The 13,750-nt window shown below is 40.5% G+C and overlaps 1 protein-coding gene across 3 annotated transcripts; it reads left to right on the top strand.

The window, feature by feature from the left end:
* The first annotated feature begins 372 nt into the window (after positions 1-372).
* Positions 373-7,988, top strand: LOC102705074 (arginyl-tRNA--protein transferase 2-like). Of its 3 annotated transcripts, none has more exons than XM_006654420.3 (6): positions 373-715; positions 2,043-2,081; positions 4,570-4,720; positions 4,808-5,959; positions 6,929-7,241; positions 7,570-7,988. In XM_006654420.3, exons 1-6 carry the CDS (start codon positions 565-567, stop codon positions 7,690-7,692), a joined length of 1,929 nt encoding a protein of 642 aa, XP_006654483.2. In that variant the 5' UTR covers positions 373-564; the 3' UTR covers positions 7,693-7,988. The 3 variants fall into 3 exon arrangements, with proteins under 3 accessions (XP_006654483.2, XP_015693151.2, XP_015693152.1); XM_015837666.2 differs by having other exon boundaries at positions 698-715; positions 3,166-4,720; XM_015837665.2 differs by lacking the exon at positions 2,043-2,081 and having other exon boundaries at positions 490-715.
* The last annotated feature ends 5,762 nt before the right edge of the window (positions 7,989-13,750 follow it).

Below are 13,750 nucleotides of genomic sequence, written 5' to 3'. Positions count from 1 at the left end.
AAAATAATAAATGATAGTAGATCTTTTAGCGTGGAGTGGAGCTGTGGAGCAGAAAAAATCAGCTCAATCCCTATAGTTCATTTTCTAGGAGTTTAAAAATATGTATCATTTGGTACAATTCTGGTTCCAAATAAATTAGAGTTAGGAGCAGAAGCCAAAGGCATATCAAACAGGCCCTCAAAAAACTGAAACCCCGCATAACTTTGCTTCTCCATGCTGGCAGCAAATAAACAAGGTTAAACCTACGTGACGTAGTATCCTATATTCCTATTCCCTCATAATTAAAAAAATGGGAAGGAAGGAAAAACTTAAAAAAATGGAAAGGAAGGAAAAACTATGGATGGGTTTTGGCCTTTTGGGCTTCTCTGCTGGAGGTAGGAGACTTGTTCCACGTCCATTCTTCTATGAAACACTGGAGCACGCATCCCACTTCCGGTTCCAGCTCTTCGCCCTAACCAGATCCGGGGACCCAGCCGATTCGCCGCCCATCCCACGCCGCGGAGCCCCTCGTCTCGTCTTAGCCTCCGGCGCGCCCGCCGGGACGGGGCGCCCCGCCGCGCTTTGATGATGGCCGACGGCGCCAGCAGCAGCGGCGCCGCCTCGGCCGCCGGGCCCGGAGGCGGGGGCGGCGGGGAGTCGGTGGTGATCGACTACGGCCGGCGCCGCACGACCTGCGGCTACTGCCGATCGACCGGCCACACGAGCATCTCACACGGTACGATCCCGTAAACTCTTTTGGTGTGAAAGGGAAGAAAGCGAAAAACTTTAGTGGATTGGGGGCTCTGTCTGCCCCGCGGAGTTTGTTTGTCGGTTGTGGTATCTCTCTAGTTGATGCGTATGATTGCTAGATGATCGCGAAATCTTCGGAATTTCAGGGGTAGATATTGTTGCCAATGGAATTGGGCTAGTACTAGCAATTAGCAAATTGCGTCGCCGTGTCTCATGGTTTGAGCTGTGGAGAATCTTCGTATCTCAGTTTGTGTTAGCAAGCAGCGTCGAACTATGGAATTTATTAGAGCCTATGTGAATACATGTGTTGACGCCTCGATGGTAATACGGATCGTTGGACGCTAGTAACGCAGGCAATATTTTCCCTTTTTGCTAGGCAACTACAACTTTTGTGACTTGTGGCTTGAGTCTATCCACGCTCCTCAAGGATGTTCTACCAAGTTACAGGCATACAGGCTCTGCAGATAACCTATTGACACTGATTTATGTTTTTTTATTAGCATATACCACTTATATTTCTTTGTGAGCTGAGGGCTAAGCGTTTCTGATGCTTTATGGCGTTTTGCTGAAAATAAGCATAAGAGAAAAGACTTATTAATGATTAAAAAACAATTTGTGGATAAAACTTATATATACGTGTTCTTAGCGATCTAAAAGCAAATGCTAGAAAATAAACTAGGATGAAAAAAACCCCAAAGCCAACTTCAAATTTATGTTTTTTTATAAAAAAAATCAATTTTGGTTTATAAGCATAAGCGAAAAAAAGGAGGGTCTTAGTTTTGCGCTTCATCAGTACATTGTCATCAAATCCTCTCTGAAATGGGATGAAAAGCAGGTCATTAATGTGCTTACCGTCCACTCTCAGTCACTGGATCAGTATAGAACATATATGTGCTGCTCATAATGTTATCAGCAATTAGTAGAGTTACCTGGTGCAGTTTCATGGTTACTTGAAATTGTATTTGCGACATGTCCTTATGCATATGACTACAAATATGTCATACAATGGTGATAGCTGTAGTATGTTGATCTATTATTCTGTTATTGATGTCCCTACCAAAATAGGCATCATAGATTCTTTTATTTTTCTATTTATTAGTGAGGGTACGTTTTCCTTTTATTTTTCAAGGTCCCAAAGCAAAGAGGCGACTTGACTGACTTCAATCAATCTCACTGGTTATTTTGTAATTGTATAGATAACTAACTTTTAATTAGATAGACCATCCTTGTTATCTCATTTTCTTTTTCCTTCTTTTGAAGCCTATTTCCACACCTTTTACCGTGCTCAGTTTTTTAGTCAACTCATCTTGCAGGTCTATGGGCTAACAGCCTGAAAGCTGATGACTATCAAGGTACATTGTTTTATTTAGTTTAATATTTTCCTCCTGTATGTAACCCAGAACTATGCCTCATTTAAAATAGAGAAAATGGCATCTATACAACCAAAATTTAAGTGGTACCAAGTAACACCATAAAAATTTCATCTCTATTCTATACTGCAAACTGGGAAGAAATCACCAAAAATATCACTAATGGTCCGCCACCACGCCCTCTCCTCATCCTTGCCTCCACCGCTGGTCCGCCATGTCCTTGGCCCATTTACATCAACTCATTCTCATGCTCCAGCTCTAGGTTGCGGCCTTGTGGAATGTGTGACCACCTATCTTCACTGCCAACCAACTCCTCCACAATCCAGTGGTGGCCATGTTCCCCATTGTGATTCCAGCAAACATGGAGCCATGGGCGGTGTCTCTGCCATTGTCGCACGGGCCAGCTGTGGTGCAGCTGTGTGCTGATCAGAGGTGAGGGAGGAGCTTTCTGCACACAGTTAGCAGCCACAGCGATGGATGGGTAACACCTCTACTCCTCGCGCAAGCTCGATGCAAGCACAAAATCTGGGTGCACTTCGCAAAGTGAAAACAGGGAGCTTCTCATGGAGTACAGTAGTAGTGGCGACCGAGGTGGTGGTAGTGGCCTGAGAGGAGTTGAAACACGGAGGAGAGACCGAGAAGAAGATTAGGGTATTTCTGTCATGAAAACTGAGTTGAGACAACTTAGTTGACGGTAATGGTATTTTTGTGAGGTTTTATCCTATCTGGTGGTATTTCTTGGAGGTATAAAGTTTTTATGGTATATATGTAATTTTCTCTTTAAAATATCCTATTTTTGGTAAAAAAATTGATGGGACAGGGATGTAGATTTTGGAGTCTGGGTATTTCTTCTGTTTATACACATAATATTTTTATAATATGAACATATCTTGTATACTTTTCAGCCCCATCCTTAAAAGGCTTGGAAGAATAAATAAATAGCCAATGAATTCATTTATAATTACTGTAAGGATTTGGAATTTTGTATGACTAGTTTACTGTAAGGAAGTGGGAATTTAAATGGTCTTATCTCTATTAATTGTTTTGCCCTAGCATTGTGTTACAGGTTTTGTATTGGTGGTTATGTTCACTAATGATGGGAATCTGAAGGTGATTATGAGCAGGGTTTCACTTGTCATTTTGGCTGCTGAAACTGCAGACCAGCGGTAGGGTGACTATCGCTGATAATCACAGAGAAAACGGACAAATTTGAATTGAACCATCGCTGTTTGGGTGGTCAAACTGCCAATATTGTGTGATTATCATTGGATATTATGCGGCGATCGATAATCGTGATATTCTTGACGATAATTGTGGCTGTTTCGCAATATCATTAATCGCGGTTTTGGTGTGTAAACCGCTCGATATGTAGTGACTATTACAATATATCACCACGAATTTTTTTTGGATTTATTCTCCTTTTATTTTCAAAATTTTGAATTCTCACGATATTTCCCAAACAGAATCGCGGCAAACCGATATCGCACCCTGGTGGCTTGACCGATAGTCACAATTATTGTAACGATAATAGTGATAAGTGAATTCCTGATTATGAGTCACTTGTTCTTATACAGCCTCCCGAAGGTGGCTAAAGAGCTATGCATCTGGGCGGGGAAAGGGTCTGTTTATGGTATTTGAATGGATATTTGGATAACACTATCTGCTTTTCTTGAACAAGCTAAAGGAAATTCATGATAACTTCATAGAAAAACTACACTGGATTATTTTGGGTGCCTTTTAGTTGATATTTGATGAGCTTTGAGTGTGCATGCGCTTGATGAGGCACTCCTATTTCATCAGGATGTCTAGGATGTAAACATTTAATAACACTAAGTTCCATTATTTCTTATCTTTGTTCATCCAAATTTTATTTTCTGCCTGTAATTGTGGCAGAGCATGTGATTCAAAGCCACCATAGCAGATCCAAGAACTATTTGATGCATAGCCAATTTTTTTAGCATGAAATGTGCATGGCATGAGGCAGGATGAATACATGTGCTGTGATGAGCATGCTGATAGTTGTGCTTGCCATTCTATACGCTATCCAGCAATTTAACAGCCTGCTGCACAATATTCACCTAGTAAAAGGCGATGCCATTATTTTATATTTCTGTTGCACCTATGGAATAGACAATAATGTGGTAACTATGATATCAACAGCAACTGATGGTAACTTAAAATCAGATTATTAAATAAAGATGATTTCTTAAAGTTCTTTGAAACAATTTGCAACAGAAAAAAATGTATACCATGAAACAAGTGCATTCAGAACAAGGACAAATGTATTGAAGTTGTGAATTTAACTAGAGATTTCAAAGAAAGTAGAGAAAAGGTGAGGCGGAATAAGCTGACTTATTGGTGTACTAAATTCTTATCCTTGTGATATTGAATATTCATATTTTTTAAATGAGAAGAATCGCTAATGCTGGCATGCTTTATCATGATTGGAAATTTTGGCGACTGTTTACAGCTCTGCTAGACCGTGGGTGGAGGAGATCTGGTTGTTTTCTTTACAAACCTGAGATGGAACGGACATGCTGTCCCCAATATACAATACGCTTGAAGGCAAGTGATTTCATTTGTTCAAAGGAGCAAGGTCGTGTAATCAAAAAGATGCAAAGGTACATAACCTATTGCTTTGTATTTTCCATCGTATTTGCATATACAGCTGCAGAATTGTTAGCATAAGTTGTCGTATCATTGCACAGGTTCCTTGATGGAGAGCTGGATCCACAGATTGGAAGTCCAGAGAACAAAATTAGCCCTACAAAACGTTCACTTGCTGAACCTATTAATTCGCCAACCTCAAAAATATCCAAGACATCAACAAATGAATTTCAAGTAGCCAAATGTCCAAGTTTATTTGAGGATGAGTTCATTTGTTGCCTGTCAGGCAAAATTAATGAGGCAGTGGATGTGTGCTTCCAAGGTGGTACATTAGGTTCTGATGTTCAACTCCCTAAAGCTGTTGTAAAGACTGTTAGACCACAAATAAAAAAGAATATAGGAGTATCACAAGAAAAGGAAGTAGGAGAACCAGTACAAGATTTATTGTACACATGTAACATAAGCTTCCAAATAGTGGCAGCAATCAGGCGCGCATTGCCTAAGGAGAAGGACACTTATCATAGTGAAGTATTAGCAGATATGTCTCCAAACTCTATTGCAGAAAAGCTGGCCATGACAATGGAGCAGCATGGATCTATAGCTGGTTTATCAGTAAAAGCCTGCAATGGCCATCTGAACTTCTATTCAGTCACCAATCAGACAGTGCAGAACAAAACCAATACCGTTGTGTCTGCGCATGCTACAGATATGTCTAGTAGCTCAAAAGAAAGCTCTGTGAACAAGAAAAATGTAAGACTTCCCCAAAAAAGAAGAAAGCTTGAAATTAAAATGAGAAGGTCACATTTTGATCCTGAGGAATTTGCTTTGTATCAAAGATATCAGACAAAAGTGCATAATGAGAAGACAGTTTTAGAAAGTTCATACAAGAGATTTCTAGTGGATACACCAATCGTTTTTGTTCCCCCACGGAGTAGTGATAATTCAGTTCCACCATGTGGGTTTGGTTCATTTCACCAGCAGTATAGAATAGATGGAAAACTAGTGGCAGTTGGTGTGGTTGATATCCTTCCTAAGTGCTTGTCAAGCAAGTATTTGTTCTGGGATCCTGACTTTGCTTTCCTATCTCTTGGAAAGTATACAGCTCTGAAGGAGATAGATTGGGTCAAGACAACACAGGAATGCTGCCCCAACCTTCAATATTACTATCTTGGTTATTATATACATTCCTGCAATAAGATGAGATACAAAGCTGCGTATCGACCATCAGAACTTCTCTGTCCAGTTCGTTACAAGTAAGAATTTTCTCCTCTTAATGTTTAACGCATCCAGGTCTCCTTTTGTTCATGCAAAATGCAACAGTGCAGGATTAATAGAGAAGGTGCACTATTGTGTTCTGTGTATGTATACTAGTCTTGGATGATAAAGTAAGTGTAAGCTATTGCAAACTTCAATAATGGATTAATATGATTCTTTAAAGCAAATTTTAGATTTTTTTTTTGTAAAACACACCGTTTAGCATACTCATGGAAAACGCGGGGAGTTTTCCTTCTTTTCCTTTCTTTCACTTAAGAATGAACGTAGGGGAGTTTTCCTTCTTTTCCTTTCTTTCACTTAACAATGAACGTTTCTTTCACTTAAGAATAAATGGTGCCTTAGGTTGTTGAAAAATGACTACTACCTCTTTTTCATATTGTAAGATTTTCTAGTCTTGTCTAGATTCATCTATTGATGAATGTATATATTTATATATATGTCTAGATTCATTAGCATCTATATGAATCTAGCCAAGGCTAGAAAGTCTTACATTGTGAAATGGAGGGAGTAGGATGTATCTTCTTCTAACTGCCTCTTTAATAATTTTGATTCAAACTCTTAGGATTTTGTACAAATGTGAACTGAACCAAGCAGTTTCCTGTAAGATTCCATCTCATCCAAACAGGCACTGTCTAAGAAGGGCGCAATTAATTTGCAAGAGACTTCCTTCTGTCACTGTTTACAATTCAATTACATGCTATGAAAAAAAAATAGAAAACCTTCACCAGCTCATAAAGATTATCGCAAACGTAACTATATAAGTGTAGGTTAGCTGTTTTTATGTTTCCAACCCAAGTGTTCAAACCGCAGTCTTCCAATGCTAGGCATCAGTTTGTTCTTTCTTATTGAAGCAAAAGTGTTTACAGTAAAGTTTTGGAGCGATGATTTTGCCGTTCTTTGGCTGCTAACATACACATATATCTCTAATATTTATGTGCGCCGTGCAGGTGGGTGTGCTATGACATTGCGAAACGATTACTAGATAGGAGCCTGTATTCTTCCCTATCTGATTTTGCCCAAATACAAGATGAGATGCTTCAGTCACAGATTTCTGGTCCTGACAATGAATTATCAAAAAATGACCACTGTGAGTCTCCCATTAATGAGGATGATGATTTGTCCTATGATGATTCGGGCATGATGGTTGATGAAGAGATGGTTCAATCAGAATCCAACACTGATATAATGGAGGATTGTTCCAGCACAAGTGAGATTGAAAATATCATGTTGGATCTGAATGGTTCTCGAGTTAAATATAAGGTACTGCAAACTGCATATACATAAAATTTGACCTCCAACCGAAAAGAATTGGAACGATGCCTGATCAGTCAGGCAGCAATTTTCCTTTCCCAGTCCTCTCTTGGAAATTGCCATCCTTTAGCAAGTCCTTTTTTACAGAACATGCTAATTAGTACTACTACAAATGTGTAGGAATTGCATTTGTTTGTTCTGATTGTTTTACCTAGAGTATACGCCGATAAGTTAAAGACTGTTGATTTATGCAGAATGTATACAACAAGAAGTTAAATGCTGGTGATTTATGCATAAGCATTAATTGATGCTACATTGGTTTTACTTCCCCTTTCAGGATCTTCAGGGAGTCATTGGGCAAATCGAAAGGAAACACCTCGATCAGCTAGAAAGGCAATTGAGCAGATATGCGAAGGTTGTAGGAAAGGAGCTATCTGATCGCATGGTTTATTCTCTGTAGCTGACCTTCAATTCTCCCAGGGAGCAATGCAACTATTTAGAGTCAATAACATGTTTATGCTCATCAACTTGCTGTCGAAATCTGGTGGGCTCAGTTTGGGGGTTGGCATGACACATTTTTCTGGCCGATTCGTTGTCTGTCACTGAAGTCCGTATTCCGTAATTTGTTGGCCGAAGAGTATAGCACAAGTCGTTTTGGTTTCCACACACGATTCGACATTTAAGAATGTCACACCTTGCTCCTGAAAAACTTGGGCATTGAAACGAGAAGAATATGTGATTGACACAGTTGTCTTATCTTAAGGGCCTGGTTAGTTTCTAAATTTTTTTTAAAAAAACATCACATCGAATTTTTGGACATTTAAATAAATCATTAAACATAGATGAACCAAAAAACTAATTGTACAATTATAGAAGAAATCTTGAGATGAATCTTTTGAGCCTAATTAGTTCATGATTAACCATAAGTACTACAGTAACCACATGTGCTAATGATGGATTAATTGGGCTCGAAAGATTCATCTCGTGGTTTTTAGGCTAGCTGTAAAATTCGTTTTTTCATTCGTGTCAGAAAATCCCTTTCGATATCCCGTCAAATATTTGACGTGACACTTGTTAAAAAAATTTTTCAATCTAAACACCAAATAAGTGTTAAACAGCATTTCACTCATTTCGCTGTCGTTCTATCCTACATCTACATGTGCTGTTCCTGGTTCCGGAAGGTTCAGGACCGCCTATTCCAAAATTGATTGTACCGTGCCGCAACTCACAAGCACAAAATTGATTCGTTGCACAGTTCCAAACCAGACGGTAGGTGGGGAGCACCACCACCGGTGGTCCGTCGCGAACGCCGAACGGCACGAGTTGGGGGCGTGCTAAAGAAACCCCTGCCTCGCCACGCTTCGCCACCAGACTCCCGCCACCTCCTCCCACCGCTCCCGCCAGCGGCGAGGCTCATCTTTCTGGAGGCTACTGCACCTCACGCGGGGAGATTCCGGCTTGCTTTCGTCCGTGATTTTCCTCTCCGTTCACCGGGAGAAATTTAACTTTTTGCCGACCGGCTAAAATAGATTTGTCACTCGCTGTCGATAATATATGAGTCTTCATGAGTCTATGATAAGTGAGTCCAGTAATAAATCTATTATAAAAATTCTTACTTAGTAATAAATCTATTATAAAAATTCATAAGAGTGGCAAAGAAAAAGTGAAAAACCCCGTTCACCGGTGCCCGCTCGGGCAGCGGGCCCAGGAACCTGTCGACCTCACCATGCCATGCCAACCAGCCGGGCGAACACACCTGACACGCCAGGACTGCAGAGCGGTGCGACTGGCCGGTGCGGCCATCAGTAGACAGAGATGAAAAAGGTTGATACCGTTCACTACTCCGAGTAGGTGAGAATAAAGTGCGTGCCGATATGGGATAACAAAGGGGCTAGAAGCAAACATAGCAGATCATCTGCCCTGTCATCCATTCGATCATCTGCCCTGTCATCCATTCCGAAAATAGATAATATAAGAAAAAAAGTTTCAACGGATTATATATCCCACCATTTAAAAATAGAGCATCATCCGTATAAAAAAACTCCAATTAGATATTATATCTTTTATCCGTATCTCAACATCTAATCATAAGAGTAAAGAGCAATATCAATATAAGAGAACGTGATTATAAAATATTAATAAAATATATATAAATGATGCAATATGAATATTATGTTAGAGTGGTGCATGATATAGATAGACAATATATCTTAGATGATCATCCAAATAACAATATAGATAATAAAATTTAGATAAATTGTCGAGATAATCAAATGGTCAAAACGACATATTTACAAATAAGAATTAATTTATAAATAAAATTTTTATATATGTATTCTATTAAAAGCTTAAAAAAATAAACTTCAAAAAAGCTAAATCAATTCAAGATTAAATAATTAAATATTAACTTATAAACATAGCATATTCTTAGGGAAAAGACAGGGCAGAAGAAAAAAAAAGAAAAATCGCAACAAGCTGAGGAGATAATGCAGGGCACGCATTCCGAATCGTGGTGGACCCCGCCTGCTCCTCTCTCGGGAAGAGGAGACTGTGGTGGTACTGGTGGTAGTCGCCTTTGGCGTGACCCCGCTTTGTGTGTGTGTGGGGGCAGCGGCAACCGCGGCCGCGCGCCGGCGACGGAGAGGCTGGCGAGACGGTGTGACAGACGGGCGGGACCCGCCGGCGCGCGGCGATCCCACCCTCCTCTGGAGCGGAGTGGCGCGCGGGGCGGGGGTAGCGCGAGACCCCGGAAGGCAGTTATTCTAGAGCGCGGGAAGGCAACTGCCAACAGACCTGGCCCACCTGAGGGTCCCGAGGTCCTTGGGGATGCACCTGCGGCTTCCGATTGTGTGTTCCGCTGTGTTGCCGCGACGGGAAGAGCGTTGGGAGAAATGGCAGAACTTTGTTTCTGGATGGAATGCGAAGAAATAAAAACTGTTGAACCAAACAGGAATAGAAAACACGGGGTGTTTTACGAAAAAAAGTCAAACAACATATTTACAAACGAAAAATAATTTGTACATAAAAATTTTATATATGTATTCTTTGTGATCTAAAAGTCCGGGCTGGAAAATAAATTTCGGTAAAAACTTTAAAATTAACTATAAATTTATATTAAAAGTTAAATTTTAGATTATAAACATAGACATAACTGAAAAGATGAGACGACGACACCTCTTAATTTCTTGCCGGAACCTTGTAGGTTCCCCTGCCTCAACCGTAAGTTCCAAAATTGGTTGAAATGATGAGATAATTGGAGAAATAAATTTATTTTAAAATAAAAAATAAGTGATAAAAATAACTTTATTTGGAAACAAATGAATTACTGACGTACTACTCTAGTAGATCCGTTCTTCTACCAATATAGGCAGAAAATAAACCGTGTGAGAAGACATGATGCGGTGATGCGACAATTCGCCACGGCGGCGGTGGCGGCGGCGGATGAGTATGGACCCATATACAGAGGGTTATATTTTGGCTTTTTAATTGAAAAAATAAAACAACATTTGTAAATAGAAAAAGAAAAATAGTTGTTACACATGCGAAAGCTTAGGCGTTGATTTGTTTAGGTTTTTACGGAAAAAACCAAAACGACATATTTGTAAATGAAAAATAATTGATAAGTTAAAACTTTTATATGTGTAGTTTTAGCAATATAGAAGCCATAACAGGGAAATAAACTGTGGTGAAAAAGCTCCAAAATCAACTTCAAATTTAAGGCTAAAAATTCAAACTTTGTCTTATAAGCATGCAAAAATAAAAAAAGGGAGCGGTTAGTGTCAATTCTTGGTATTTAATACAGTAAAATTTCTTGCATTAGGATAGATAAAAAATAAAGAAGTGTACTAAAAATTATTTTGTTATATCAACAAAGAAACCATAATTGACTATATCCTTATACAAAACTTTATAAGATAAGTTTTTGTTTGAGACATGGATCAGAGAAGAGTCGGTCCGGGCTCTATGTTTGAACATGACCTTAGACCACAACCACCTAAAATCGATTCCTGAAACCAAAATTTGGGAATTAGGATAAAAACATACGTTCAGTAGGTTTGCAAAACCATTTTTAATATTTACACATGTCTAATATCAATTCTCTCGTATCCTAAATTTGAGGCAGACATATGTGTTCCTAATCTCTCTATGTCGTGCAAAATTTTGGCATGGGCGTCATTTTTCACATCCACTCGGCCATCTGGTGTCACGCTGGTTCCACCCTCAGGCCGTTCACACTGCAAAATGCCTCACCGCATGGTTTGCTATTCCAGCCGGGATGAATTAGGTTTAAAACCACCCTTCTCACAGTGCATATATTCTTAGGTGGGCCCTTAGCATTTTCTCTCTTTCTCCCCTACAACACAAGTCCTCTCTCCTCCTCTACTCCCCATCCTCTCAATCCCTTGGCAGCGGAGGCCTCAAATCTAGACAAAGACGGAGGCTTTTGGCGGAGCTCCGGCGAGGAAGGTGGCAACGGCGGTGCGGTGATGGGGCGGGGCTGCTAGCGGAGCCTAAGCTTGGCGACCTCAAGATCCAGGCGACGACGGTGATGACGGGGCGGAGCTCGGTACAACGGCCTCCAGATCCCAGCGACGACGGCGGAGAGGGCAGCTGCCAACAAAGGTTGAGGGCGGCGGCGGTAGCCGACCGGAGCGGGGCTGCAGCTTGGGCAACGCCTCCTCCAATGCGTATCCCCATCATGCCTTAAACCGTTTTCTAAAAAAGCCGCGTCCGTCTTAATGAGGAACCAAGGATCTTGATGAAACTACTCCTCTCCATTTCTCTCACCTCCACACATGCACTTGGCCTACATGGCTAGCTGAAACTACTCACCACGTAGGTACAGTGTGAATGCCCTCAGGCACCTGTATGTTCTACCCTCTGACGTCTCATCCCCCAATCCCCCAACAGCGGACGCCATGGATATTTCTCCCCACCATCCGTCAACGAGGCTCTCCTTTGGCATCTTTCTAGTAGCAGCACATCAACAACTTGTCATGTCTTCATGTGAACTGCATCGATAAGTAGTTCTACGTGCAGAATACTAGTATACCACGCAGTATACCCAAAGCAATATATTAGTTACCTTGAAATATTTTTTCCCTAAAACATCACATCGAATCTTTGGACACCTAAATAAAACATTAAACATAGATGAAACAAAAGAAACTAATTACGCAGTTAAAGGAGAAATCTTGACACAAATCTTTTGAGCCTGATTAGTTTATGATTAGCCATAAGTGCTATAGTAATCCACATGTGTTAATGCTGGATTAATTAGGTTCAAAAGATTCGTCTCGCAGCTTCCAAGCGAGCCGTGAAATTCGTTTTTTCGTTCGTGTCCAAAAACCCCTTATGACACGGTTAAATATCTGACGTGACACCCAAAAATTTTCTTTTCCCCCTCATAGTATATGTGACCGTGACATGCATCTGTCATATCGGGGACAAATTGAGTCTTGGCCCATGTAAGATGACATGTCAAAGTTCAAATATTTTAGTATCTAAAAATTGAGGCACTGTTCGAGTAGGTGAATTTTAGGCCCAAGTTTCCCAAATCTATAGATTTTTGGAGCAATTATAAATTTGCCACTGGTTTAAAATGTTATCGTAAAACTGCTACTAGAAAATTAAAAAATACCATTGTAATTGTCATTCCAGTGACATCCTTGTAATTTAGAAAAAAACCGGTGACCAAATTTAAAAAACCCCTAATTTTTGGGGGCAATTTAGATATTCTTGAACATACTCTCACGATCATATGTGAAGTTTGTGCAGGACATGTATTTAACTTCTATTGCCATCCCTACCCAAGACACATGTCTATGTCCTATTTCTTGCCTATCAATAGGGGCGGAAGCAGGAACTGGTCATATGTATGGCTGAGTTAGCATGTGTTTTATAATTTTAAAATTTACACAGTAAAATGATAAGATCTAAGGGAAATACTATAGGACGTTTCGCCGTCGGACGGGACATGACTACGACGGCGGTTGCGGTGGCGGCGGCGACATCCGGAAGCAGCTACCGATGGTTGACGGCGGCGATGACCACCACGTACTAAAGGGCAGGGGCAACGGACGTAAGTGCGTGAGATAGATCAATGTGATCGATCGACACCAAGCTGGTTGATTGATTGATCGATCGATCGCAACGACATGCACAACAACCCATGAATCTTGTCAAGATCGCTAGCCGTGATCTTCCAATTCTTGTTAGAAGAAGGTGGATCGATAATCCTATAGTTAGCTGCCTATTATGATGACAGCCACGACGGCGACAATGACGAGGATTCATCAGTTTTTTAGATGATACTAACCAAGTATCAAATGTTATGGTATTAGTACCACCTGTTACTGGTGCGATATCAGAATACCAAGGGGTATCATGTTTGATACCTCGTCGGAATTACCTCGTTCTAGTATCAGATCTGGCATCGATGAGGTCGTTGGAATCATCTCGCTTCCGGTATAAGATCTGTTACCTATGAGGTATCCTCATCGAAATCATCACGTTTC

Source organism: Oryza brachyantha, chromosome 5 (genome assembly GCF_000231095.2).
Source record: "Oryza brachyantha chromosome 5, ObraRS2, whole genome shotgun sequence".
NCBI classification, from domain to species: domain Eukaryota; kingdom Viridiplantae; phylum Streptophyta; class Magnoliopsida; order Poales; family Poaceae; genus Oryza; species Oryza brachyantha.
This window is presented reverse-complemented; position numbering and strand designations above follow the sequence as displayed.

Bases quoted from the DNA above. Each gene is read 5' to 3' on its own strand.
- LOC102705074 (XM_006654420.3), top strand. From the start codon at position 565: ATGATGGCCGACGGCGCCAGCAGCAGCGGCGCCGCCTCGGCCGCCGGG. The intron at 5,960-6,928 runs GTAAGAATTTTC...TGCGCCGTGCAG, and splicing joins CTCTGTCCAGTTCGTTACAA to GTGGGTGTGCTATGACATTG. The intron at 7,242-7,569 runs GTACTGCAAACT...TTCCCCTTTCAG, and splicing joins GTTCTCGAGTTAAATATAAG to GATCTTCAGGGAGTCATTGG.